Here is a 25,039-nt window from a genome sequence, read left to right as displayed (position 1 = left end):
ATGTGAGGGTCTCCTCGGACCACCTGAACATTTCACATGAGCCAGTGCTGAGCAAGAGATTCACACAATGGAATGCATCTCCTGCAAGATAGCTAACTGGAGGTTAATGTATAGAGATAATGCTGGAGAATCCCTATAGATGTGTATGCAATAAAGGGTGAGGCGTAAGGTAACATCCTGTCATCGTATGCATTAAAGAGTATGTGAGGGCTTAAGTGTACTTTTAATAAACCTACTTTTGGGTCATATATTGCCATACCTGTTCCCAGCTGCCACCACAGACCCTCTTCCCACAGACAGGGACGCTAAGGCAGTCACAGTTTCCACCTCATCCCTATCATGCTTCTGTGCTTCCAGAAGTGAGTAGCCAACTTTGGACGCAAAACGTTTAACGGAAGTCCAGTATTTACCTGCAAGAAAAAACTCAATCAGACCTAGTTGTGCACTGCTTACCCAAATGTTATCTGCTCTGTTAATTCACAGACCTGTGTTTATAAACACATACCAAGGAATATGAGCAGTCCAGAAGGTACCAAATTATTACTAGCATAAACAAAAGCACTTTCAGTACTACAGATGAGAACAATGCTACAAGCCCTCCTTAAATGTTAATACACTATGATGATGATGATGATGATGATCAAGTTAAAAGATGAAGGTAGAGGTATGCCTATAGTCTATAACAGTCCAAGAAAAAATAGGTTTGCAATTCAGCAGGCTAATGCTTTGTTTTGAAAAGGTGAAAACAGTAAGAAAAAGTAGTATAATTTAGATATTTTATAATGATAACTGATATGTACCATATATAAACTACTAGGCAATGTAATTGTGTTTTTGAGATGCAAGAGGAGTGATGACTAAAAACAAGCAAGCTTTAAAGATCTGATTGAAGAAGAAAAAATGGGATTTTACTTCAAGATTAAGAGGTGAGACGTGAAAAATGCATTTGAGAAACGCTTCGTAGGTGGAAAAAAAGGAGCTTGAGTTTTATAAAGTTCAACTAGATCCTCCTAGCCTCCAGGACCGATCACTGCAGGAGGAAGAAGGGGTGCGCTTTTACTATTTAAAAGGGACCTGCTGAAATCTTTTAGTAACCCTGGCCAAGTTGGCTACTCAGTACATATTCTCAAGACAACTCTATTGCTGCTGAACTCTCATTAGAGTTCTGGTATTAATTGGAATGAGATCCCAGAAACATTTGTGACTGATTTATCACTTATGGAGCCTTGTGACAAGCTCTTTGAAGCAATGTCTTCTAAAGCTGTGATGATGCAGGGAAGTCCTTCTGTGTTTCACAGCTGGAATTGCTTGCCACGCATTATTCCGTGTAGCATTGCGTGGCAGGCTGCTATAGCTGATAGAGATGCTTCCTTTTCATAAAACACGCCCTTTCCCCTTCAAAGAAAACAGCCAAAACAACTTACTTTGGACCTGGATACACGTTTCTAAAGACCGTATGGCATTCGGATTTGGCCTTTGCCGTAATGTTTCTTCAGGGATGGGGTCCAGCTAGTAAAACAAGACATGGTTATAAGATGACCCCACCTGTGAGCTCCCTCTCCGCCTTGTATTCTGTTAGCTTGACCAGATTGCTCCTCTGAATAGGGATGCTTAACCCCCTAAGGACTATGGGCGGGCCCTAAACCCATTGAAAACCATGCATTTTGAGCCCTACACGTACGGGGTTTGTGATTAAGGGGTTAAAAAAATGTAACATGTAGGGCAGCACTGATTTTAAAACATCTCTAGGCATCCCTAGTTACAGGAGCCATCTGCTCACCCGATATATATTTTTTAACAGCGACAACAAAAAGCCTCCGCTGTAACAACTCAAGTACGATACTGTTTTTGTCCTTGTAGTACTATATGCATGTACAAACAATATGGCATATACATTATGTACTATACACGGGTGAATATTCCAACATTAAATATAATGAATTACTGAATTGTCACATTACTAGTTAATATGTCTCTAGTAAATGTAGAAAGATAGAGGTGCTCAAACAATCTTCAAATCTTTTTACTGTTTCCTTCATTTTTTGCTTTATTTTAAAGCTCTAGATGTTGATGAATTTTCTAAGGTGAGACCAAAACATAAAAACTTAATTCGCAAGCACTTTACTGTGCATCATATAATGGGTTACCTCATTTCCCAGAAGGGCAGACACACAAGCCTCAGACGCATCGCATATCGATGTAAGGTCGTGGCCACCTTCTAAAGCAAGTACCACTCTCCCTCCAGCAAGACTCATAAGCTGACGTGTCATATGTCCAAAACCTTTTTGGAGAAGCAAAACCAAAGTATTTTTTCCAATCACATTAAAAGATTAATTTAGAATACAACATTTTTGAAAAATGTTGCTTTTACAAGAATATTATTTTCCAAAATTGCCCATACATGCTCTCCAAACTACTTACATTTTGCTGTTACTTTGTATCCTCCGAGAGGTGCTGGGTGTCCTTCTGCTGCATCAAACCCAGCGGAAACCAGCACCACGTCTGGTGAGAACTCGTGGGCAATTGGCATTACCACCGTCCTGTAAAGCGAGAAAACATTACCAAGAAGCTCAAAAGACAAACATTGGACATTAATTATAATTTGCTGGATCCACATGCATGCTTATGTGTAATATATTTGTAGTGTGTCTGCACTTAACTATGAAGGCAATAGTAGATAAACAGATTCCAATGTCCACCCTTTTAAGGCTAGGTTTCCACTTGGGTTTTTGTCCTGCATTTTTTTCTTGATGAAAAACGCCAAGAAAACTGCCACTGCATTTTCCTGCGTTTTGGCGTTTTTTCTGGCATTTTAGCCTTTCTGTGGAAATTGCTTTTTTGACCTTAGGCAGTTTTTCCAGCCTTTACAAGTTGGAATTTTCACCCAGCTAAAAGGGATTAGGATAAATGGCAAGTATCTGCCCCCTCCTGATCTCATTTCCTTGGTAGAGTTCTACTTAAACGCCCCGGAGGACCCTTTTGTCTCGTTTCTGTGGTAAGGCCTGCTTTATTCCGAATGTCTGCTCCTCTAGGAAGATTGGCCCCAAATGATGGTGCAAATTGTTTGCTGTTGCTTTTGGCACGCAGGATCCAGTTGGGTATGTTTGTTTGTAATGGCATGTTTGTTCCAAATGGTGTAAAATTCAATATGAACTTTGTTTTGTGTGAAACTGTTTGTTTCCAGCCTATTTCTCTGCATTGTAACTGTGGAAAAAAACGCCATAAAAAAACACCAAGGCAAAACCCACATGGCTTTTTCATGGTGTTTTTTCTCTCATAGACTTCTATTGGAGAAAAACGCTAAGATTTCCTTGCAAAAAACGCCAGTGTCAACATGCTGCGATTTTGAAAAACTGCCACAGAGCCCAAAAAAGCAGAAAAACGCCAAAGAGGACTGAAAAAACGCCAAACAGAAAAACGCCAAGTGGATATGGCATTCTGCGATTTCCTATTGAAGAACAGCTAACATCTGGCCGCAGTGTTTTTTCACTAAAAAAAACGCTGTGTGGCTGAATTGGCGTTTTTATGGGCGTTTTTAGCAAAAAAAACCAAACAAGTGGAAACCTAGCCTAAATATAATTTACGTGAAAATGGGCAGCCAACACTATTTGACAAATTGTTTATTTTGCTTGTATTCATGGCAAATCGCACTGCTGGCTTTCCCTACAGTATAGAGAGCTAACAAAGATCTTTACTCTCAGTATAACCAAAGTGACCCAACAGATGTACGGCAGGAGACCACAGTGATACTCCGGCTTTGTTACTCCACATGCTGTGTATCATCTCTTATCACAACCAAGAATAGTAGGAGTCACAGTTAAACGAGTCTTTACAAGGACTTTACTAGGCTTGTGGAAGTCATATGTGCCCAGGGGCTAACTAAGGAAATGTCCTACAAAACACCTGTTGCTGCCTACCCTTGGTCATGATAGAAAGACTAGAATGAAACTGAGCAACTTTAAAACAATTCTATAGCAGATTGTTTTTAAAAACATGAATTAAATGGCTGCGCCATTTTTTGCAGATTTGGGATATAAAGCCATGCCACCCAATCCACAAGTCAATTCCATGTAGTTTGCAATTTGTCTTCCATTCACCTTCTCTGCAACTAATGTTTATTTTTCATTCTATACCTTTCATGGTACAATTATACTGTATGTGAACAAACCACATATAAATGTCTTTCCCGGAGAGCTCACAATCTCACTGGAGGAAATGCTTCATAAAAACATTCAATAAGGAAATAGAGATCCCAAGCAAAGCCCTGAGCGGAATCATGCTTTCTTTGTGCAGAAAACCTATTTATAGAATCCCTTTCATGTAAAACTGATCCAGATGTAGAAGAGAGGGACGAGGGCGGGTGGGCAGGAAGAGGCAAAGTCATACGTGGAGGGGAATTAAGGAATAGCAGCAGCCACATCTAAATTCCACTTAACTCCTTCCTAACAAGGTTACCCCGAGAAATCTGAATACCTTCAATGCGATACATCTGCAAAAATTTATGCAAGGCAGCTTGACATGTACAGTACAATAATCTCTGGCCTATACGAGTCCACAAAAAAACCTCCATGGTTTGATTAGTGATGGTCTGAGCTGTCATATCCAACAATTAGGCATGTACTGGGATCTAGAACCTCCATGACACTTTGCTTGTCTTCACCACTGCCTAGTAAATGAATGGCAATCCATCCCTTTCAAAAACCACCTGCTGTTAAAAAGAGGTCAAGGTGGAAACTTGGAACCAAACAATGCTTAACATGTTCCTCAAATACTTGAGTGAGGCTAGGTTTCCACTTGGGTTTTTGTCCTGCGTTATTTTCTTGATGATAAACGCCAGGAAAAACGCCAAGAAAACTGCCACTGCATTCTCCTGCGTTTTGGCGTTTTTTCTGGCGTTTCAGCCTTCCTGTGGAAATTGCTTTTTTGACCTTAGGCAGTTTTTCCAGCCTTTACACGTTGGAATTGTCACCCAGCTAAAAGGGATTAGGATAAATGGCAAGTATCTGCCCCCTCCTGATGTCATTTCCTTGGTAGAGTTCTACTTAAACGCCCCGGCGGACCCTTTTGTCTCGTTTCTGTGGTTTGTAAGGCATGCTTTATTCCGAATGTCTGCTCCTCTAGGAAGATTGGCCCCAAATGATGGTGCAAATTGTTTGTTCCAAATGGTGTAAAATTCACTATGAACTTTGTTTTGTGTGAAACTGTTTCCAGCCTATTTCTCGTAGGACACACAGATACCGGGTCCATCCTCTGCATTGTAACTGTGGAAAAACCCGCCATAAAAAACACCAAGGCAATAAACCCACATGGCTTTTTCATGGCGTTTTTTCACTCCCATAGACTTCTATTGGAGAAAAACGCCAAGATTTCCTTGCAAAAAAAAAAACCCAAGTGGAAACCTAGCCTGATGGGGACTGAAGCTAGCCAAATACATTTAAAGCTCATGTCTCAGCAAACACCTTCTAGGTTCTCTCTCAGAAGATAATGTTCGTTCCTTTCACAAAATTGCTGGATATTTTGCCTGAAGACATTCGATCAGATATACTAATTTTCCTTATGATTACTAAAACAAAGGGAATACAAAACCGAAGAATACAGAAGGCAACAACTTACTCAGCAGGAATTTGGAGATAGCAAATGTCACATTCAATGACTAATATTCCAAAAAGGTGGTCACCGCTTGAACTTATGTCAACCTGCAGGTGATCTCTTTACTGAAATCTCATATTAGTAAATAGGATTTCATCTGTACTAATGTCACATCCTATTTTTCATGTGTAAAGGTTGATTGTTGTGATGCTTTGTATGACTTTCCATTTCCATGCTTACTTAAAAACCCAAGTCAAAAATAAATAAGGCAGCATATTGTTGGATAGAGACACCTCATCTATACCTTGTACAGCTTATTGTCCTAGCAGATGTTTAAATTAAGTTATATTAGAGGAGTAACACCTTCCATTCTATGCTATGATAAATGTTGCTTTCTAAAAATGTACTAACTGTAAAATATATCCTTAAAAGCACAATACTGTAGCCTTGTATAGCTAATGCCATATATATATATATAAAAATATTATTATAGTTATGAGCTGTGTAGAAAGCAAGTATTTGTTGTGACAAGTAGGGGAGATGTGGGTCATTTCCGGCTAATAAAATGTTTGGTTTGGCATGTCATCATGTTGCCATATTATTTAAGGAAATAAACCTGTTTACACTAAGATAAAGCTTTACAGGTGTAATTAAAGTGACCTCTCACTTTCAGAGGCTTTCAAATATAATGGAGAAATGTAGATTTTTTGTGTAACTGCCTGTAATAGACCTGCCAGTTACTATGTTAAGAATTAACCTCTTTAATGCCAGAACGTTTTCTTGTACTATTGGGAAAAGTCTAAATTGGAAAAGAAACAGTCAATTTTTTTGTAATATATAAATTACAAATGAGAAGGTAGTAGATAAGTGGAATAGCCTTGCAGCAGAAGTGGCCAAGGTTAATATAGAGAGGGAATTTAGACATGCATATGGCTATCCAGAAAGTCGAGACCAAGGACTGATTAAGATTTCCATCAACCAAAACATGGAGGCTGGATGAGCCGATTGGTTCTTATCTGTCATCAAATTCTATGTTTCTACAAAACATTACTCAGAACTTCGACTTGAGTCTCTCTATTTTCAATATGGTAAAACTCTGCTTAGAACTTTACTAGATAACTAGATCAGAGATAACCGAACAAAATAGGGGTTTAATGCCCCCTTTACATACTATTTAATGAGTCAAGTACTTGTTTATCACAGAAATCCTTCAAGTCGAGGAGACAATTACTTCTGACCATTCAAATGCACAGTCCTGATCTATGATGCTTTAGGAGACTGTAAGGGAGAGGATGCCGGTGGATTATACTCTATTATGACAGTCATTGAGTTACCAGTTTAAAGTAGAGGTAGAGTTGACCTTATAAAGTGACAATATATATATCAAATATTTGTCCAAATAATTTGTTTGTGGGCTGAGACAGTGGTGGAATATGGAACAGCCTTCTAGTAGGTTCTAAAAATGCATGGGAAACACATACGGCTACCCTGAATACAAGTACAGCAAAGGAAACACATAAAAAAATCAATACGAAATCTTTGGTTTATTATAACTATCATTCATATTTGTTCCTTTAAATCAAGCCTTTTACATAGGCAAGGGGAAGTAAGCCAATAATATTTCGTCTTTAGTAGCAAGTATTCTGGAATCGCGATCTTGTGACTCCGAGATTAGTTTTTAAACTTGGAGCTGCGGATCATTTCCCCCTTGTGCCTGTTACTTTAGGTTTGTTGGAGGGGGGGAGTTTTTCCTTCTTACGCTTTGCTGTTTCATGCTCTTGCTATATACATAGCATATATAAACAAATATCCGTGTGCGGCAGTGTTTATATGACTCTGTATGACTGAAACCATAACATTTATTTAAACAGAGCCCTACAGGCATATAATACTGCGTAGCCGCGTCTATGTATGTGCTGGAGTCTGAATGGCAAGTGTGAAGGTAACTTCGCCATGAAGCTCGGCTCCAGGAGCACACCGAGATAAAAGGTACCCAGAAGACGGTAAACCTTAGAGCTCCGCAGAGTGGTAATTTAACGGAGGATGGAAGATTCCAAATTGCAGTAAATAACGCTGGCTGAATACTTCATTATATTGGAATATACGAACACAGCGCTGGGGTTTGGATTATCAAGTTGGCCCCTACACAATCAAAGTCTTGGTTGCTAACATCCCTTGGTGGATTTATTTATGGCTGAGCCATCACAACAGCCTGAACTCTTAGTATACAGTGATTTAGAGTATAGAGTGCACAACATCCCACCATTCTCCTACATTGCTGTAGGCCCCGCAGGATCTTTATGTCATCAGTGAATTTTAAAGCTCTCTGCACCATTGTCAAGGAGACACAGACAAAATGGAATACATTATACGTATTGATACAGCCATGACAGCGTTATCTGTGCACGAAAACCCATAGGATAAAAGTTAATTTTAAAACTTAGCAGTGAGATAGCTGTTAACTTGACTTTGTATAGTAATTATGTTCAACCTTAAGGTGTGCCAGCCTCCACGATTGAATGTCCACTCACTAAACACATCACATCCGTTGCATAAAAAAGTGTGAAACAGTCACTAATGAAAGATAAAAAGTGGAGAAAACTTAAATGAAAGCAGATAGACAGGGTGGAGTGGTGCTGGTGGTGAAGAGTGGTGTCTTTACGGGGTCGTCTGTCCAGATTTATATTGCGGAGCAATAGGCTACATGCTACCCTGTCAGCAAACTGGTTAAATTGGGGACAGTTCAAGCAGGGGCAGCATAATTAGTACACTCCATGCATTAAGTAATCAATGGGTTAAGTAACCATAACGGCATATTGACAAAAGTATAAGGTGGACTAAGTATAGACAGGAAGGACCAAAAACATAGATGTATCATAATAGTGAGATCATTTCCACAGCTCAGGACATAGGCTACAAAGACCAGACTGGTTTTCTGGCCAGTTTAACAACTGAATGGCTGATAATGCCTGGTTCTGCCTTATTACATTTCCCAAATGGCACCGGTCTGCACTTACTCCACTCCTCTCAGGCCTTGAGCATTTTTTGTATTGCACATGTTAAAAAAGATTTGGATTAACCATTTGAGTTCACGTGCACCAGACACCCTTTTGGCATAACGTAGTGTGTATTGGGAAGATGCGGGAACCATTTGGCAAACTCTCATGTTGTGCCTATTATATGTATGAGTGTAAGTGACTGATAACTTTCGGGGATAAGTCGGCTGCACTGATGCTGCCCAAGTAATACCTGTGACTGTGGACACCCAGAGGGCTTCAGTCCCCAGCTCTCCTCATCCGGCACTTTCCACCAGCACTAAAATGCACTAAAAGTTCAGAAAAGACAGAAACGAAAAGGAGTGAAAAGTGGGAGAAGAAGAGGAGGTGGGAAACCTAGATAAAGGAAGATGCTGGTACAGGACGAGAGGCTGGTTTAAAGACACGGAGACGCTCACCGGAAAGCCGCAAGATATTCTGCATCTCCCATAGGAGGCTCTAAGCCGCCAGTCCAAGCAACGTTCACATTGAAGCCTTCGCCGCTGCTGGCACCGACCTGCAACCAGACAAATGTACCCACTTTGCATACAAATATATATATATATATATATATATATATATATATATATATATATATATAAATCCACATTTACAAACATAAGTGTGTAAATTAATCAACATAAGTATTGCCGCTTTAAGAAGCCATTTCTACATTTCGATATTTTATACATACAAATGGGCACTGTTCAAAAAAGTATTTACGAAGCTGGCATGGGTAGTCATATAAAAGAGTTTACGAGTGTTAACTCCCCCAGAAAAACTCAGAAGTGACGTTTGGTCACGGGGGGTAATGCTACATGGTTTGCAAAAACCTGGGCCTGTGACTCCTCATGCAGTTAAAATGTTCACAGTTTGAGAGATTAAAAGTTTTCTTCTTTATGTTCTGTCTTGCAGGCTATGAATGATGAAATGCAAGCATTCTGTCTATCATTTTTATAACACAGTTTTCAAAGGGGTTATTTTGGGCAAGAATGCCTATTCCCCATCTGTTCCACATCTTCCCTCCCTCTTTCTCGCAAAAAAAATCCTTTGTTCCTCAGAATATCAAAGTCACGATGATAAACTGTTTATGATGCAAAATCCTCTCAGCCCTTCATCCCCAAGAGTCCATTCTGTAGTAGAAAGCGCACATGATCTTAAATGTCAGTTCTAGAAGTTTGCTAACCCAACCTTTAACTCTATGAGTGGCGGAGGGATGGGCAGCCTAGTGCCCCAACAAACCATGTCATCTGGCTGCCATTATTGTAAAGAACTGAAGCAGCTGGCTTATTGTAAATGTTGTGTCACAGACCATGTCTGCGGTTTATTATAATAAAGAAAAATAAATGTAGTGGATTAAAACACAGTGACAGATCTGTGTCTTTGCCGAAGTTGTCACCTCATCAGCCGCCCCACTGCCAGGGAAGAAGTTGCCATCGTCATGTCTATGCAGGGAGATGTAAAGAACATTGGGGTCTCTGTAGAACACTCGTTGCGTTCCGTTACCATGATGCACATCCTATGGAAAAGAAAACAAGAAAGGAATCTTTATTCCAAATCAAGATAATATTGTCTGAAACATTACTGCAGAGCAAGTTGAATAGGAACCTGTTGTTGGTCTAAAACAACTATCAACTTTGAAGGGTGCAATATTATTATTATTATTTATTGTTTTATATATCATCATATTCCGCAGAGCTGTACAATGGGTAAGCAGGACATAACAGGTAGCATGTATAACATAACAATTCGGCGTATTTATCACATAATAAAAAAAAGGTTTTATCAGTCAAGCTATGTGCCCCAGAGTAAAAGTAAAATGCAACCTCCCCTTATATGATACAACAGAGACTCCTTTCTGCAGATCATCTAACATTGCTTTAATATGAGAAAAATAAAACAACCACAACTCAAGTGCAGATGACCAGTGCTTCGAAAACCAAAAGAAGAACTGACACCACACTGAAAGAACCAAAACAGCCACAGCCCATAACTATTTAGTAAAGAACCAACACGGAAACCAACTGGACCACAACGTCATACCAAATGATCCTGTGCTTCAAAGGGACACAGCCACATATTCAAAAAATAGCTTATGTTTAAACCAGGACAGTCTCAAGTCTAAACAGAAACACCACAAATACAACAAGAGTACTCCGTTTCCAAACCAAAGGTGGCACAAGTCAAGCTTCCTAAATTATATACAAAATTAGATTGGCCAAAATTCCAGCATGAGAAACCACGTTACCAAATAAGTGGTGAGTTTGTGCCAAACCTAACAATGAAGCAAGGTCTCGATTCTCACAAAAAATAAATACTTCTTGTTAAAAGAGAGAGAGAGAGAGAATAGTGCCACAAAACCAAAGTGCAAAACAAAAAAAACAAAAAAAAAAATCCCCCAAAACTATAAATTGTTTAAGTAAATACTGTGTTTATATTCCAATAGAACCCAGACGCACCAATCGCACCCTAGACGATAGAATATCGATAGAATATTTTCTTTAAAGATTTCTAAATGCTACATAGGCTGAAAATGGGCAAAGCCTTATCAAAAATGCTGTAAGGTGCTTGGAAAAAGACAGAATGTGGTAAAAAAAAAAAAAAGCGTACATTGGTAGGGACACCATCGGAGTGAGCTGGCAACTTTCAAGGGGGGGTGATGATTCCAGCTAGGTGTCACATTAATATGGTAGTGCAAAGCAGATTTGGAAGACAACATGCTCCATCCAGAAAGGAGATGCCTCCAAACACATACAAGGAACTCCCAAAGGAGGACTGACTTCTTCCTAAAGCCCTTGGAGCACAGAGCTTAATACAATAAATACAAGCTCTTATAAGATTACATAGTTGGCATACAGAAACACTAAGTTTGGGGGCCCTTGCATGGAAGCTGACTATATTGATGATGGTATATCCGGTATATGGTATATACGATGTTTCCCGTGCATGTGATCATTCGCTCCTAACCGCGGGGGGGTGGGTGCATGGTGTATGATGTCCTGTGTATACTAGTGCCACAGCACAGCCGTACTCACCCAGTCCACAATAAGAATCTTCCTGATGTCTAGTCTTTGTTGCAATTGCTTTGCCGCAATGGCCACGGAATTAAAAAAACAGAATCCCCTAAGGAGACAATAAACCCAACGTCAGGATAGACAGTAATACCCGATTCGACACTTGTGCCTGAAAACACTTTTAAAATGTCTACTGTGCTCATGGGAGCTGTCGCATATTTTTTATAAATCAGTAAATGTATGTGATCTTACATGGCAGTTGTAGGGTCCGCATGGTGTCCTGGGGGTCTCACCAATGCAAATCCATTCTAGACAGATGAAAATAAACATTAGTATTAAATGTTTGTGTGCACAGTGGGTAATAAAATACAACAAAGGGATTTAATTTATTTGGACATGTTGAGTACATCCATAGTAGTCTGTCTAGCACCTAAGTCCGATAACTGCGACCGTTGTTTCAAATCTAACACACATTCATACGTACTTTTGAACACGTGCTGCTGTTATTTGTCTTATAAAATTTGACCCATGATATATTTCTGTATATCAACACACTCATGGCCACATTTTCAATTTTGCTTTACTTCTACACATCAAAGGTAAACTTTCATGTAAGTTGTGAAATACCTCCTTTGAATAGAAGTAAAAGATATGATTGCATGCGAAAGACACATACAAATTTGGGGTTTTATTTACCCTTTTTAATCTGCTGAAAAATACGTCAGAAAAAAAAATGCAAAAATGATAAATGTACTAAACTTCACTCTCTTAAGTTTAAATAATGCTTCCTTATGTACTAGCATTTCTTAGATATTTTTGCGTGATAATTTTATATTCTCCCTCATTAAAACAGCACTGCAGAATCTGCGGGTGATCTACAAATAAAAATGTAACGATATTTAAGTGTAAAATTGCACTAATTTTAAACTGACAACTACATTTACAAATAAGAATCAAGTAATATTAAATCTGACATTTTCTACTGAAAATGGCAAGGAAAAGATACATAAAAAAAATAGAAAAAAAAAAAGAAAAAAAGAAAAAAGTCAGAATAAATACAAAAATTAAATTAATGATTAAGCACATTACGGTTAAACTTCACCAATATTTTTGGTGAAATTGACCTTGTTACATAGTAGACATTTTCTATTGAAAATGTTATGTTTTATGACCAATGTATGAAATATGTTCTTTAATACCACTTGGTTTATCATTGCCTTATAGGAAATCTCTAGTAACGTCTTGTAACTCTTCTCTTTACTTGACTGGTGATTGTTGAAGGCAATGAGACATCCTCCTCTCCTATACTTCTCTAGCACTTACCTTCAATTCACCAGTGGTGACCTTAAATGCCAAATCAATCACGCTGCCCGCAGCCCAACGAGCGGCATTTGAAGAATTATGTTCATTCCAAATGGTGTCACTGTCCACCTACAACAGCAAAGAGGCTGGTCAGGGCTAACGTAACAATTACCGGCATCCGCAATTTACTGGGCTACATACAACGTTCAACCTGTTATTGTCACCTTATATGTATATTACATATACATAAAGATAAAACACTCTAATGTGATTTTATGCACACGCAAACTACAATATTGGCAACACGTATCACCTAAAAAAGTGTTTTTTTTAATAACATAAATAGCCCATATATTATAAATTTCACCCCATACGTATGAATATGCGTGCCTTCTGAGGAATGGGGTATTTTAAGTTTTTTTCAGTTTACCTTCTGGGGAAGCGGGCAGACTAGATGGGCCGGATGGTTCTTATAGACTGTCAAATTATGTGTGGCAGGATTAATGTGGTACTCAATGTGTTAACAATATTTCTAACGCATATAATGGGAGATGGATTTAGATGCAGTTAGAATGAGGAATCTGAACTGTTTTGCTATGGAGCGTCAAGTTAATGAAGCTCCGTGGAACAACATAGATGTCATCTGGACTTCATTCTTTGACTTTTCGCATCAACTTGTAAATGGAACTTTGGTAGGCTTTAATCAGAATACAATGTTCCGAATGAAAAAAATCTTTACAAATAGTAGTAATAATAATTCCATAAAATGATGATTTAGCAATTTTGAATGCCACTTCAGCAATTGCGATGAAAACAGTTCGCAAAGTGTTGTGCTGATAGGCGCATAGTTTACCAACAGCTTCATCAGAGTCTTGTGGTCCGGATCACATCTGGTAACCTAACGCCACGATGTATTAGTGAATTACCGGAGAATGAGAGCATCTCGCTATTTGAAGTGCATATGAATAAAACACTTAATGATTTTGGGTGAGGCTACAGCCTTGAAAGCCCATGCCCGCTCGTGCCTCTGATCTCAATTATGGTTTGTTTTCAGGAATAAACGCACTGGAAAGGAATTTATTTTATCTTTTTTTTTCTTCTTCTTCTTTCATTTCCCGTGAAACATCTTGTTTTCATCAGGGTCGCGTCAGAGCCAGGCAAATAACAAAGGAGACACGGAAAAACCTGGGGGATTCTGGGATAATCAAAGCCATGTGCGAGGCCTTAACTCAATCATCCCCTGAGGTTTAGATAGCCTGGCACATGACTAGGTTGGGTGACTCAATGTTGGGCCCCATTGTAACAAAAGGTAAAGAATGTGGCCCCATCAGCCTTGATGTCACATCCTACCCTTTATGTAGGACAGTGAGAACGAAAGGTATTTGTGGTTGGAATATTTACAATGTGTCGGTAATGTACATCTGATACAAGACCTAAAATTGTTTACAGAAAGAGAGACGCTGTGGTCCATTATTTTGTTTAAATGAAAAAGAAATGAAAACAGAAGTATGTGCTTCTGGTGTCAGATGAAGGGTTCTCATATCTGTCTGACTGATTTCTCTAGGGGAATGGTAAATAATACCCACATCTCTAATATACCCCCTGTTCTTACAGTAAGAGGGGAAGGCAGCGGGGGGGGGGGGGGGGTCTGTTTTCTTACTGTTAGAGGACAACTTCCAAGCATAGTCAGCGTGAGAATGATACATCTATTCATCTACATGAGGCATTTGTAGGAAAACCGAAAGGCATGAGCAAGGTATAGGAATGTTACATTCAGTCACATTGCAGCGCGCCTGAATACAGTTGTTTGTGTGCATAGAAAGCTGGTGAGAAATGAATGTGTGTAATAGAGTGGTGGTTGGAAGATGGTGACAGGAACATAGGAAGAAGTATGTGCTGGTAGAAAAACGGGAAGAGAAATGCGAGTACAGGGGTAGACATGCATATTCAGCAACAAGTGAATTGTAGGGACACAGTTAGTTATCTTTGGGGGAGCCCAACAGAAGGTATGTGTCACTAAGTTGAGGACCATGTTATATTTTCCAGTGTAATCAGCGATGAGGGGCACTTATGGATGCTAATGCTATATAAAAAAATTATTAGTTAAAAAATACTTTTACTTACCCCAAGTCCTCCACAAGGCAGCATCACAAATACCCTCTGTGCTAAAATGCCTGCAAATACAATACGTTGTTGGATCAATTTGGAGGCAAAAAAAATTAAACGTATTGGTGGATAACGGCAAATGCATTGAATAAACATGTCTATGCTTTTTTAACATGCATTTTGTACGGAAGCTGCAGTTGCATAATCATTACATTTTAGATATGTTTGATATGTTAGATGTCTTGTTTTTGTCAGCTCCTCTTACACTGCATTCAGTTTTGATATTCTGTTGGATTGTCATTCTGTAGAATCCCACTCTGAATGTAAATGCACAGCTATAATTAGATATGATATTTATATATTGGGTTGATTTTAACTGTGCGGGATTGACTCAATAGTACTTCTTCAACATAGCTGACAAGGAAATAAACCATTTCAGCACTTGTTGTTCCCTTTAAGTCTAAAGCAGCCAACTTAAACTTGAAATATTTATCTTTAAAAAAATGAGTTTTCTCGGATTGACTTAAATTTTGGGAGTTCCGATGCAGCTGCGGGGTTTATTTTTTTTCTAATAAAGTCATATCTTTATAAATTATTTTCTTGCTTTTTCAGTTCCCCAAATGCCTAAAGCTGATGTATTTTTTCCTTTAATTCCACAGGGAGAGGCTATACCCTAGCTTTACAATTAGTGATGCCCTTTAAGAGATATCTCTGCATCAATTATTAATCTCTGTGTCCATTATATGATCGCTCATGCTAATAAGTAGGTAAATGTTCATCAAAACCAAAACTATGCTATATATTTGTATCATCATTAAAACCAGAGAATCTTCATTAACCTCTGGGACTGCTCATTCAAGCCAAAAAGACTCTTGTACCGTTAATACTATTTTTACTGTACCACACTGCGCAAGAAATTAAATTACTATAACTTAAGCTCAATTAATCTTCATTATTTTTAATGCTTAAAGTACACAAGCTACCTCCGGTAATAGCTAATAGTATTGCAGAAAGCAACTTTTAAAAGTTTTTATTTTTGTTGTTATATTTCACATTACAACTAATAGTACTATATAAAGCTGTTTTTCTAATGTTTTTTTTTGTTATATTCCTTTTTGTATAGGAATAGTTTGTCACTATTAGCGACATTTGGTGAAGTTTACCAGAAAATTACTATATTATGTAGAATATTTTAGAGGAAAAAAAAAACATAAAAAAATGTAGAAAAGCCTTCATGTTCTGTTTTTTATAAGAGTTTAGCTGCTTTAAAGTATTTTCCCAGTAAGTATAAATCTAACGGCTAGATTGGAAGCTCACAAATAAAAATAAACAATCATAATTTAGTTTTTTTAATACCCTGGTGACATTTTTTTGAGTGACAAAAATCTAATGTAACCTTTTAACTCTTTTAACCTGTAACTCTTTTCTTGTATTTAATTATTAAGTGATAGCGTTCTTGAAACTACTCTCAATCTGTCAAATACTCATCTGTTAGTGATAATGAGCGCTACAGAAAATGATGGTGCTGTGTACGTTTATAAAGGTTAGCATTAATAAGATGTTTTGCTTCTAATGGCCACTAGAGGGAGTCAGGAAGCTCGCTCACCTGACACGGTTTACACTTAATAATGGACACTGTATCTCATCCATTTGCCAAGAGGACACAACGAGTAGTTTTTGCCTCCTTCAGATGTAAATGTCAATATGATAAAAGCAATAGGACATACCTGCCAGCTTGCGATTGTCCAGTTTAAGTCTGTTGAGAGGATTGGTGCCATACAGCAAAACATGAGTCTCAGTGTGTACAGACTGCAGCTCCTCCTGAGAAGCTTTCCTGCCGCGCAAACACTGTGACACGGACACAAGAAAAGAATAACACAATTAATAATTGTCCAGTCAAGGACCCTCGCTATTGATACACCTTCCCTGACCATCGCGTCGCAGGAATGACCTACTTCACATTGGTTGCGCAAGCCTCTCTCCTGCAGACGGGACCAGATGCTCTGGATTCTCCCAGCATGCTCTGGGTGTTTGCTGTTGTCTCCGCAAGTGCACTGATGTTTCAGCATGGTGGAATCATACACAATTCCTGCCAAATAATAACAAGGGTGATGAAATGTATTGCTAGACAAAATTACGTTTTTTTTTTTATAGGCGTGCTAAGTATTTGCTTACTATAGCAATCATAAATTGGAGAAACAATGTACAATGCCTTTACTTTTTTGCAGTTGAAATATATTTCGAGACATTTTTGTCAATAAGGTAGCTAGCTTGTGATGGATATTGACAAGCTTCTCAATTAGGAATGACTATAAATATCACATGGAGTTGCCATACGGACCATTTATGTAAGACGAGGGAGAAATCCGATTGACTTTTGGAGTCAAGAAGGGATTTTTTCCCCCTGATGGTAGAATTCAAAGTAGCTTCATTAGGTGTTTTTTTTTTGCCTTCTTTTGGATCAAGAATAGGAAGGTAAGGTAGAAGGCTTGAACTTGATGGACTTAGGTGTTTTTTCAACCTTATGTACTATGTAACATATGTAAAGTACTTCCCTGTGGGAGCGTAGCACTGCGCTAGTGAATTTGTCCTAGAAAACGTTGTGGACACTAGGGGGCACTATTTAGCGATGCGCCTGGTTCTCCTGCAAGGTTTGAATCTGCCATCATGTGGCAGAAGCTGGGTGATACAGCAAGCTATCAATGCAGGAGCCGGTAATAAGGCATAGTGGTCTGATCAGTAATCGTGTGAGGAAGATGCTCGTATTAACAAGGTATCCAACCAAAACACAAACTGCCCATTACACCTCCTAATAGATTGTAAACTCGTCTACACAGATTTGTTTCTGTAGGCCTAAATGGTTATGTGATGCTCTAACTGTTAAGTCCTGCTTACCCATTGTACAGACCTGAAAAGTATGATGGTGTTTTAAGTGAAATAATATTTTTTCTTATTTCTATATATGTAATGCTATGGAAAACAGGGAACAAGCAGGGTCCATGTGGTGCCTTTATTGGATAACTGAGTAAAATTAGTGTACGCTTTCCAGATGACTTAGGAACCCTAACTAGCATTGCTACTAACTACTCAGCTAATTGGGGTAATAGGGGCACCACTGACTCTGCTTGGTACCTGCAGTATCATGGCTAACACTGCTACATATGGTGCAATTGTGATCTATAATCCAGAATTATTGTAAGGAAAGTAGCATTATCGGTGTCTATCTTTAGGAAGGCACCTGTGAGGCTGTGATCCCTCCACTTACCTGTCGTAAAGCGAGGTTTGGTTGTCTGTTCTGGGACAGGTAGCGATATTGTTTTGGAAGAAGGATCGGAAGGAGGCAGAGAAGCTGAAGCAGGAGAAGACTTTGCTCTGGTGAGAGGAGGATGTTCACATCCCTGTACTGGTATCAGAGTTTCGAACGGTGAAGCCCTTTTCAAATGCTGATGGTTCCGATGGTGACTTTGGTCCCATACATATGCCTAAAAGGAAGCCAAAAAGATCACATAGTACAGTCACTGTATCAGGCTTACCTACAGTTCAGCTCATCTTCATAGCTCCAAGCTTAACTAACTTATCAAAACTACGTTTGCACATGCTTTTACCTTAGGAATCATCATAAATGTCTTGGAGGTGGTAAGTATTTCACTGCAAAGGGGCAAACTAGCATGTCTAGGCAATTTCCTTCTAACTTATCAAAAAGAATTAGCAACTTCATGGGGAGATACAATACTTAATCAGGAGAAATAATCACGCACGTCCTGAGACCAAGAATGTAAGATACTTTTCCCATTGTTTATACATACAATGGGTTTCTAATATATGTGTGTGTGTGTGATATATTTATATCACTGACTGCAGTGCGGAAAGCGGGATGCCTGCGCGGCTGAGTGTACCTGCTGTATAAAGTGTTGCTGCGAAACCACCGTCTGGCTGCCGCTGTGTGCCTCGAGCTGACTGCCCCTCGAAGACTCTCCGCGCGCTCTTGTGGGATTTCCTCCGCTTTCCGTGGACATCTCACTAGCTGCTCCACTGTCGTCCATCTCCTCCGATGGGATCTGGCTTAACCTTCGCCTTTCGCTGGTTTTTGACGAACGTTGCTTTGAAGGAACAGATTTACATTAGAACCGCCTGACCACATGCATGAAAGCCACATGGACTCCTGTACTCCACTTATGGTTTATGGACATTTGTACTATTTTTCCCATTAACAGAACCGTTTAAGAGAAATATAGACTGCGGTGCTAGGAGTCTAAATTGGCACATAGTCTTTAAATAATGTGAACGTTGCTCAAGCTAGCTGTGTACACTATGCAAAATGGTCTTTATTTGCATTACAAATGATTCCGAGTACTAAAATTAAACTGTATAGGTAATGATAAAGAATGTCTTTCATAGCTTTGCCTTGTCTGTGACGGACCATGTATATAATTGATGTGCTAAGCCGGAGGGTAAATGCTCTGTAAATATATATATATTTTTTTTTTATTTTTTTTGCGCTATTGGAATCTAACAGCACAGTACCCTTGATGGCCATGAAGTAGCCCTCACCTTATTGAACGAGCGCTGTTTCATAATATGGTCCGGGAAAATCTGGTACTGCTGCTGATGAAACAGGTGCTGCGAGAGGTTTTTGGTCTTCTGAGGGAGAGGTTCGGAACGGGTCCGACTTACAGGCCTGTGATGACCCGGGGTTGACGATGGGGTACTAATGATGGAGGGAGCAAACTGTAAAGGCACAGATCCCAAGCCTTGAACTGAAATAAAAAATCATATACATATATTTAGTGACGGAAAAACAGACATACTGTTTCACGTTACAGTAATTACCTTTGTTCTAAAAGCATCGGAAACAGATCAATAAACACGGTGAACAACACAGTCAGATACCTAATTGATATAGTAGAGAATTGATATCAATTCATTACCTGTGTTATCATTCAAATGAGTGATTCCTTTAAGACTCTAGACAAATGTCATTGTTCAAACACATCCTTTTTGCCAATTTTACTACAACATGTTAAATCGGCATGTTAAACAGAAATACACCGATTGCTAAAACTCAGTGAATTAGAATAAAACTATTGCTACCCTTTAGCAACCACGAGATGGTAGTAAAGAGCGCTGTGCTTTGATAAAGTGTAATTCGGTGGAATATATCTGTTCCAAAAAACAATTTATGCTCGGTTTATGTGCAAGAATTTATTGAAACCAAGAGTTGCCTTTCTCTAGAAAATTAAGTTGTTGATTTTTACTTAAATCTCATTTTTTTCTTGAACCATTGTATTGCTTAGTTTAACAAGAAGCTCAAAAATAAATGTAAAGTTAACAAATATATACATTTTGGTGCTCTTTTCTATGGAATAGCTGTTATACATTATTATACATACACATTGACTCCACTAGGCTTCTTGGGAAATACAAATTCTCTGATGATTTAAGTAAATAAAATTCCCCATTCTATTATAGCTTATTCTATTAATGGATTATGATACTAAAGGCATTTATTATCTGATATTGTTGGCCATATTTGTTGACACACAGCCCCAAAAAGAAGTAAACTAAACTAAAACCATGCATGTCTGAATCAGATTGCTGTGTCTCGCTGATGTGCTCAAAAATGAAAATGGAATAAAAATATTGCTTGCTAACTTTATTTCTTATTATCAATTTAGCTCAAGTCTCCACAATGGCATTCGATTTGATTTATAAAGCACATACCTGCCACTAACGGGGTCCCTGAGGGTTCCAGGATGATCACTGGCTGCAGGCGAGCTGTTGCAATAGAGTTGGTACCATCGTGACCCTCTATCGTTGGCATGAACATCGTGGGATGTGACACAAGTGGGACACGATGAACCAGACCTGGCAATGTTCTCCTCTCCATGTCCCCCTGAATAAGGAATACCGTTTAAGCCAGACTCTCAAGTAGGATATTAGAAAATGTCAATTATTTTTAATTCAGTTTGTGGAACACTCAGATGGAACTCAAGTGATTCAGACAAGTATCAGCATTGTTCAGTTCAGAGACTGCCCTGCCCTGACAGCCTATGTTGCAATAACTGTACCCAATAAAACCCATTAGACATGTTTACATATCTCAAATACTATTTACTAAAGGAAAAAAGCATGCAAAAAGGCCAATGATTAATCTATACGCTGGCTTGTTTTCCTATTCTGTTAAAGGGGAAACGCCGCAGCTTTTAGTAGAAGTTAATGACTTTATTGTAAATACAGTAGTTTATCAATCTGTGTAATTGTTTTAGACATATTAAGCCCAAAAATGAATGTCATAGAAGGGGCGATCGGTGGCAGGGCTAGCATTATCTAATTAATTAATTAATTTCCCTTTATCACCCTACCCATTGCTTCCACCATTAAGAATGCTGTGTATATATCATATATATACATTATATATATTAAATGTGTACCAGTATTTATTTAGTGTATAAAAGGTGTTACTCCAGCAGCTTATTTCAATTTATTCTCAGTGTACAACATGGGAAGCTCCTTACCTCAGAGGCAGCTCCTGGGAGGGAGGAAAGGCTTCCGTTTTCGGCTGGGATGCTATCATTTGGGGAGCTGCATCCAGAAACTGGGGTGCTGCTACTGCTGGGCGAAGAGTCTGCAATGAAACAGACAGATTGTACTTACAAAGGATGCCACAAGCAGGTCTCACACAGATTACTAAAAATATGTTTTATAGAAATACTATTTAAAGGGAAAAGTTTACTGGATAGAACAAAAATAGGGCACTTGAAGACAATGTTCCTGCTGGATAAACAAGGGGGCTTACAGAGTCATTACAACTCAACAATGTACTGTGGGGACAATAGTGATCCACATTGTTTTCGTTTGGCGAGTGCGCCTTATAACTGGTCAATAAGCATGGTTGTCAATTCATCATTTACTTCTACATATTGTATTCACGTCAGAGAATGTAATATTTGATAACTAGTGGCCGATTCCAACCTTCACAAGCAATGTATTCTCAATTAGTTCCTCTCTCTCAAATGTACTCTCGCCAATCTATTTATGCTAGAAATGTGCGATGTAGGTTAATCTGAGGCACAGAGGACCCATTTATATGTAATAAACCCACCCTGCGTATCTAGGGGTCTCCTTCTGAGCGCAGGTGGAGCACTCTCCTTACGGGTTAGTGGGTTTTTCCTCCGCTCTCCAGACTTCTTGAACCTGGTAGGCCACTTCATGTTAGGCTCAGAGGCTGAAGGGGAGATAAAGGGCAGTGCATAGAGTTTATGTGACACTGTACAAAGTGTAGGGGCTAAATCTGGGCCCCCTGTAGGGAACGGACATCAGTAAAATGAGAGGTGAAGCCGTACCTAAACAATAACAGGAGTGGGTACATTTCCCCTTGAGTCAAGAATGGATAGTACCAGGATCGACATGGGCTTACAATTCGATATAAGTTCCACCTTCATGGAGTAAATAATTTTCTTACTATACTAAACTTCATCTTGTTTGCACAGTATTGAGTACTAAGAATTAAACTCACTCATTAGAAAACAATTTTAATTGCTAAAAAAAAAAAGCCTTTTAATAAAAGTGCCACAGTATGAACATCCAAACTGTATAGTTTTTCCTTTCCATCTGGTTAAAAATAAAAGTAACAAAAGGGGAAAGTTTGCCAATGGTGCTGCAGTAAGACACCTTATCCCCCCCCCCCCCACAATTTCCAATCACTGATGTTGTATATCACTGTAGACTGAAATGGGAGTCTATTATTGTGGTTACAGAGACAGATGACTACCCAGGTTTGAACAACCTGTTAATGGGAGAACAGGCGAAACATTGTAACTTAAGGAGGGCAGGTTATTGTTACACACTTATAATGGCTATAAAAATGAACTTTTCAAATCCAGTAGATCTTTAAGTACAGAAAAATCCATGCAAGTTAGTGGACATAGGTGTCAGGGCTGGTGGAACAGCTTAACTCAACAGCGATGCAAGGAGGACTACATCTGTAAGAAGTTGATCCTATGACCCAATCTTGACTCCTGTTTAAGTGACAATACAATGCTCTAAATGAAATCGCACCTGTCCTCCTGAGAGGGAAATGCTCGGATGGATTACAGCTGTTGGAACCCACTTGAGGAATGAGGTTAGCCATGATGGAGGATGGGTGCGGTTCTTGTTCAATAATCTCTGGGGGCCTGTTGAAGAGACCACAATCATACAATGCTTAAACAACAGAAACATTAGCAATAAGTGTTTGTAGGTTAAGGAGCCAAGCATCAGATTATAACCTTGCCTAATCAAGATTTTATAAATCGCCTCCTGAAATAAAAACTTACTAGGCCTCTTTAGTGGCCTCTTCCACCCATTTGAACTATACTTTATGCAAGACTAGTTCAGAAGAAAACATACTGTATAATGAGTAAACCCTTACTAGCTATGAAACCATTAATCGTGGACATACCTGTACAGCAGGGCAGGGCTGTTGTGATTGACAATATTATTGCGATCTGGTGCAACTTGCTGTTTATTGCGGATCATCTCCTGCAACTTCTGCTTCACTGCAGGACTAGCCATGGCACCTGAACGGACACGGAAAAATAATCTGTATTTACACGGGTAAACTCCTGCAGACATATACACAGACTCCAGTCACCTGGAGACAAGACTGTAAGATGAGAATAACTGTGGAAGAAACATGAGAGCAGCAGACACGATGAATAAGTAGTACAAAGCAATAGACAGGATTGAAATATGAACACAAACAGTCTATTCTGGATGCTCACATATATTCCTGATCTGTCTTATGAATAATACATATTATTAACCTTTATTTATGAATATGTTCTACAGAGCTATACAATTTAAATTTGGGGCAGTTAAGTGGCAGTCAATTTTTTTCTCTATCATTTACCTAGTATTTCCCTATAAAAGACAGAGCCAAAGGCACAAGCTGAATATTAAGAAGCACAAGAAATATTAAATATCCAGAGAAAACACAGACCGCTTAGAACGTCTAGATCTGCTTTATTTGTGACCATGAAACCTATATATTGTTGGATTGTTGCTGAGTTATCTATAGAGGGCGCCCTTGCATTACGATACAACATTTCTCAAAATGGCGCAGAACGTTCACAGATGTTTCGTACAGCGCCTGTGTAGTAAGCCTGTGATTGCACAGAAATGCTGTACTACATATTATGATCACTTAGCCAGAAATGATAATATATAGCTACCCAGCCTCTGAAAAGCCCTTTGAAATGGACAAAACTATCAATATGAGTTAACATAAATTATAGGAGTAATTAGCAAGGTTTTTCAGCATTTAAAGGGTTATAAACAATTGGCATTCTCATTGTATCCAGCTAACACACGTTTATTCTTCACATCCACAACAGTGACAACCATGTTGCAAGATGCATCCTTACTTGGTTTGCTTTTCTCCTTGTGCACGAGCTGCCGCAGACTTTGCTCTTGACGTCCATGATCCGCGTTTCGGCAAGCAGACTCCATGTTCAGCTGTGGTTGGGTAAGCATGTGATTAATAAATGACTGAGGCTGTATGCGTCTAAGAGCGCTTGTCGATATAGGTTTGTGTTTGTGATGGTCTGACCATAAAATCTATCTGTGACTGCATAACGACCCATTTGTCAAAGGGGACAATATAACCTAAGTTTTGTTAAAGCTAGAGATGCCAGTGCCACCCCACCTCTTGTAATGCCTACTTCATCGCTGCACAGCCTTATGTTCTCACTCACACCTTCCCATGCAGATGCCCGTGTAGCGAGACTGCTCTGAGATTCTGTGCCATTACAATGCACTAGTATAGTACACCAAGTATAGTGACACATAACCCAAACCTTGACCTTGGTAGACAGGGGCCCTTAAAAAACTCTCAGTGTTCCTTGCAACCTGATGCCACCCTTACAAATCATATCAAATTATAATTTAGTTCCCACCACATTGTGACACTAATACCCAGGAAAGTATCAGGTTAATATAAACATACCCGCATCT

At 39.0% G+C, this 25,039-nt stretch overlaps 1 protein-coding gene across 1 annotated transcript; it reads right to left on the bottom strand.

Annotated features, from left to right (window-relative positions):
- Positions 1 to 243: 243 nt before the first annotated feature.
- LOC149285274 (histone deacetylase 7-like) lies at positions 244 to 24,535 on the bottom strand. Its single transcript, XM_089495622.1, has 21 exons — positions 24,451 to 24,535; positions 23,487 to 23,604; positions 23,105 to 23,220; positions 22,149 to 22,271; positions 21,562 to 21,671; positions 20,768 to 20,939; positions 19,598 to 19,803; positions 18,943 to 19,146; positions 18,312 to 18,528; positions 17,002 to 17,135; positions 16,774 to 16,894; positions 15,065 to 15,114; positions 12,962 to 13,069; positions 11,891 to 11,946; positions 11,660 to 11,747; positions 10,024 to 10,143; positions 9,044 to 9,141; positions 2,422 to 2,540; positions 2,148 to 2,281; positions 1,425 to 1,509; positions 244 to 410 (listed from the first exon to the last, which is right to left on the bottom strand). The coding sequence occupies exons 1-21, from the start codon at positions 24,533 to 24,535 to the stop codon at positions 244 to 246; spliced, it is 2,631 nt and encodes an 876-aa protein (XP_089351748.1).
- Positions 24,536 to 25,039: the final 504 nt, after the last annotated feature.

This window comes from Sceloporus occidentalis, unplaced genomic scaffold (assembly GCF_023333645.1).
Source record: "Sceloporus occidentalis isolate IW3139 unplaced genomic scaffold, rSceOcc1.0.p SCAF_82, whole genome shotgun sequence".
Lineage (NCBI taxonomy): Eukaryota > Metazoa > Chordata > Lepidosauria > Squamata > Phrynosomatidae > Sceloporus > Sceloporus occidentalis.
This window is presented reverse-complemented; position numbering and strand designations above follow the sequence as displayed.

Bases quoted from the DNA above. Each gene is read 5' to 3' on its own strand.
- LOC149285274 (XM_089495622.1), bottom strand. From the start codon at position 24,535: ATGGAGTCTGCTTGCCGAAACGCGGATCATGGACGTCAAGAGCAAAGT. The intron at 22,272-23,104 runs GTGCGATTTCAT...TCTCCCCTTCAG, and splicing joins TTTCCCTCTCAGGAGGACAG to CCTCTGAGCCTAACATGAAG. The intron at 18,529-18,942 runs GTACACTCAGCC...GCTTCCTTTTAG, and splicing joins AGCAACACTTTATACAGCAG to GCATATGTATGGGACCAAAG.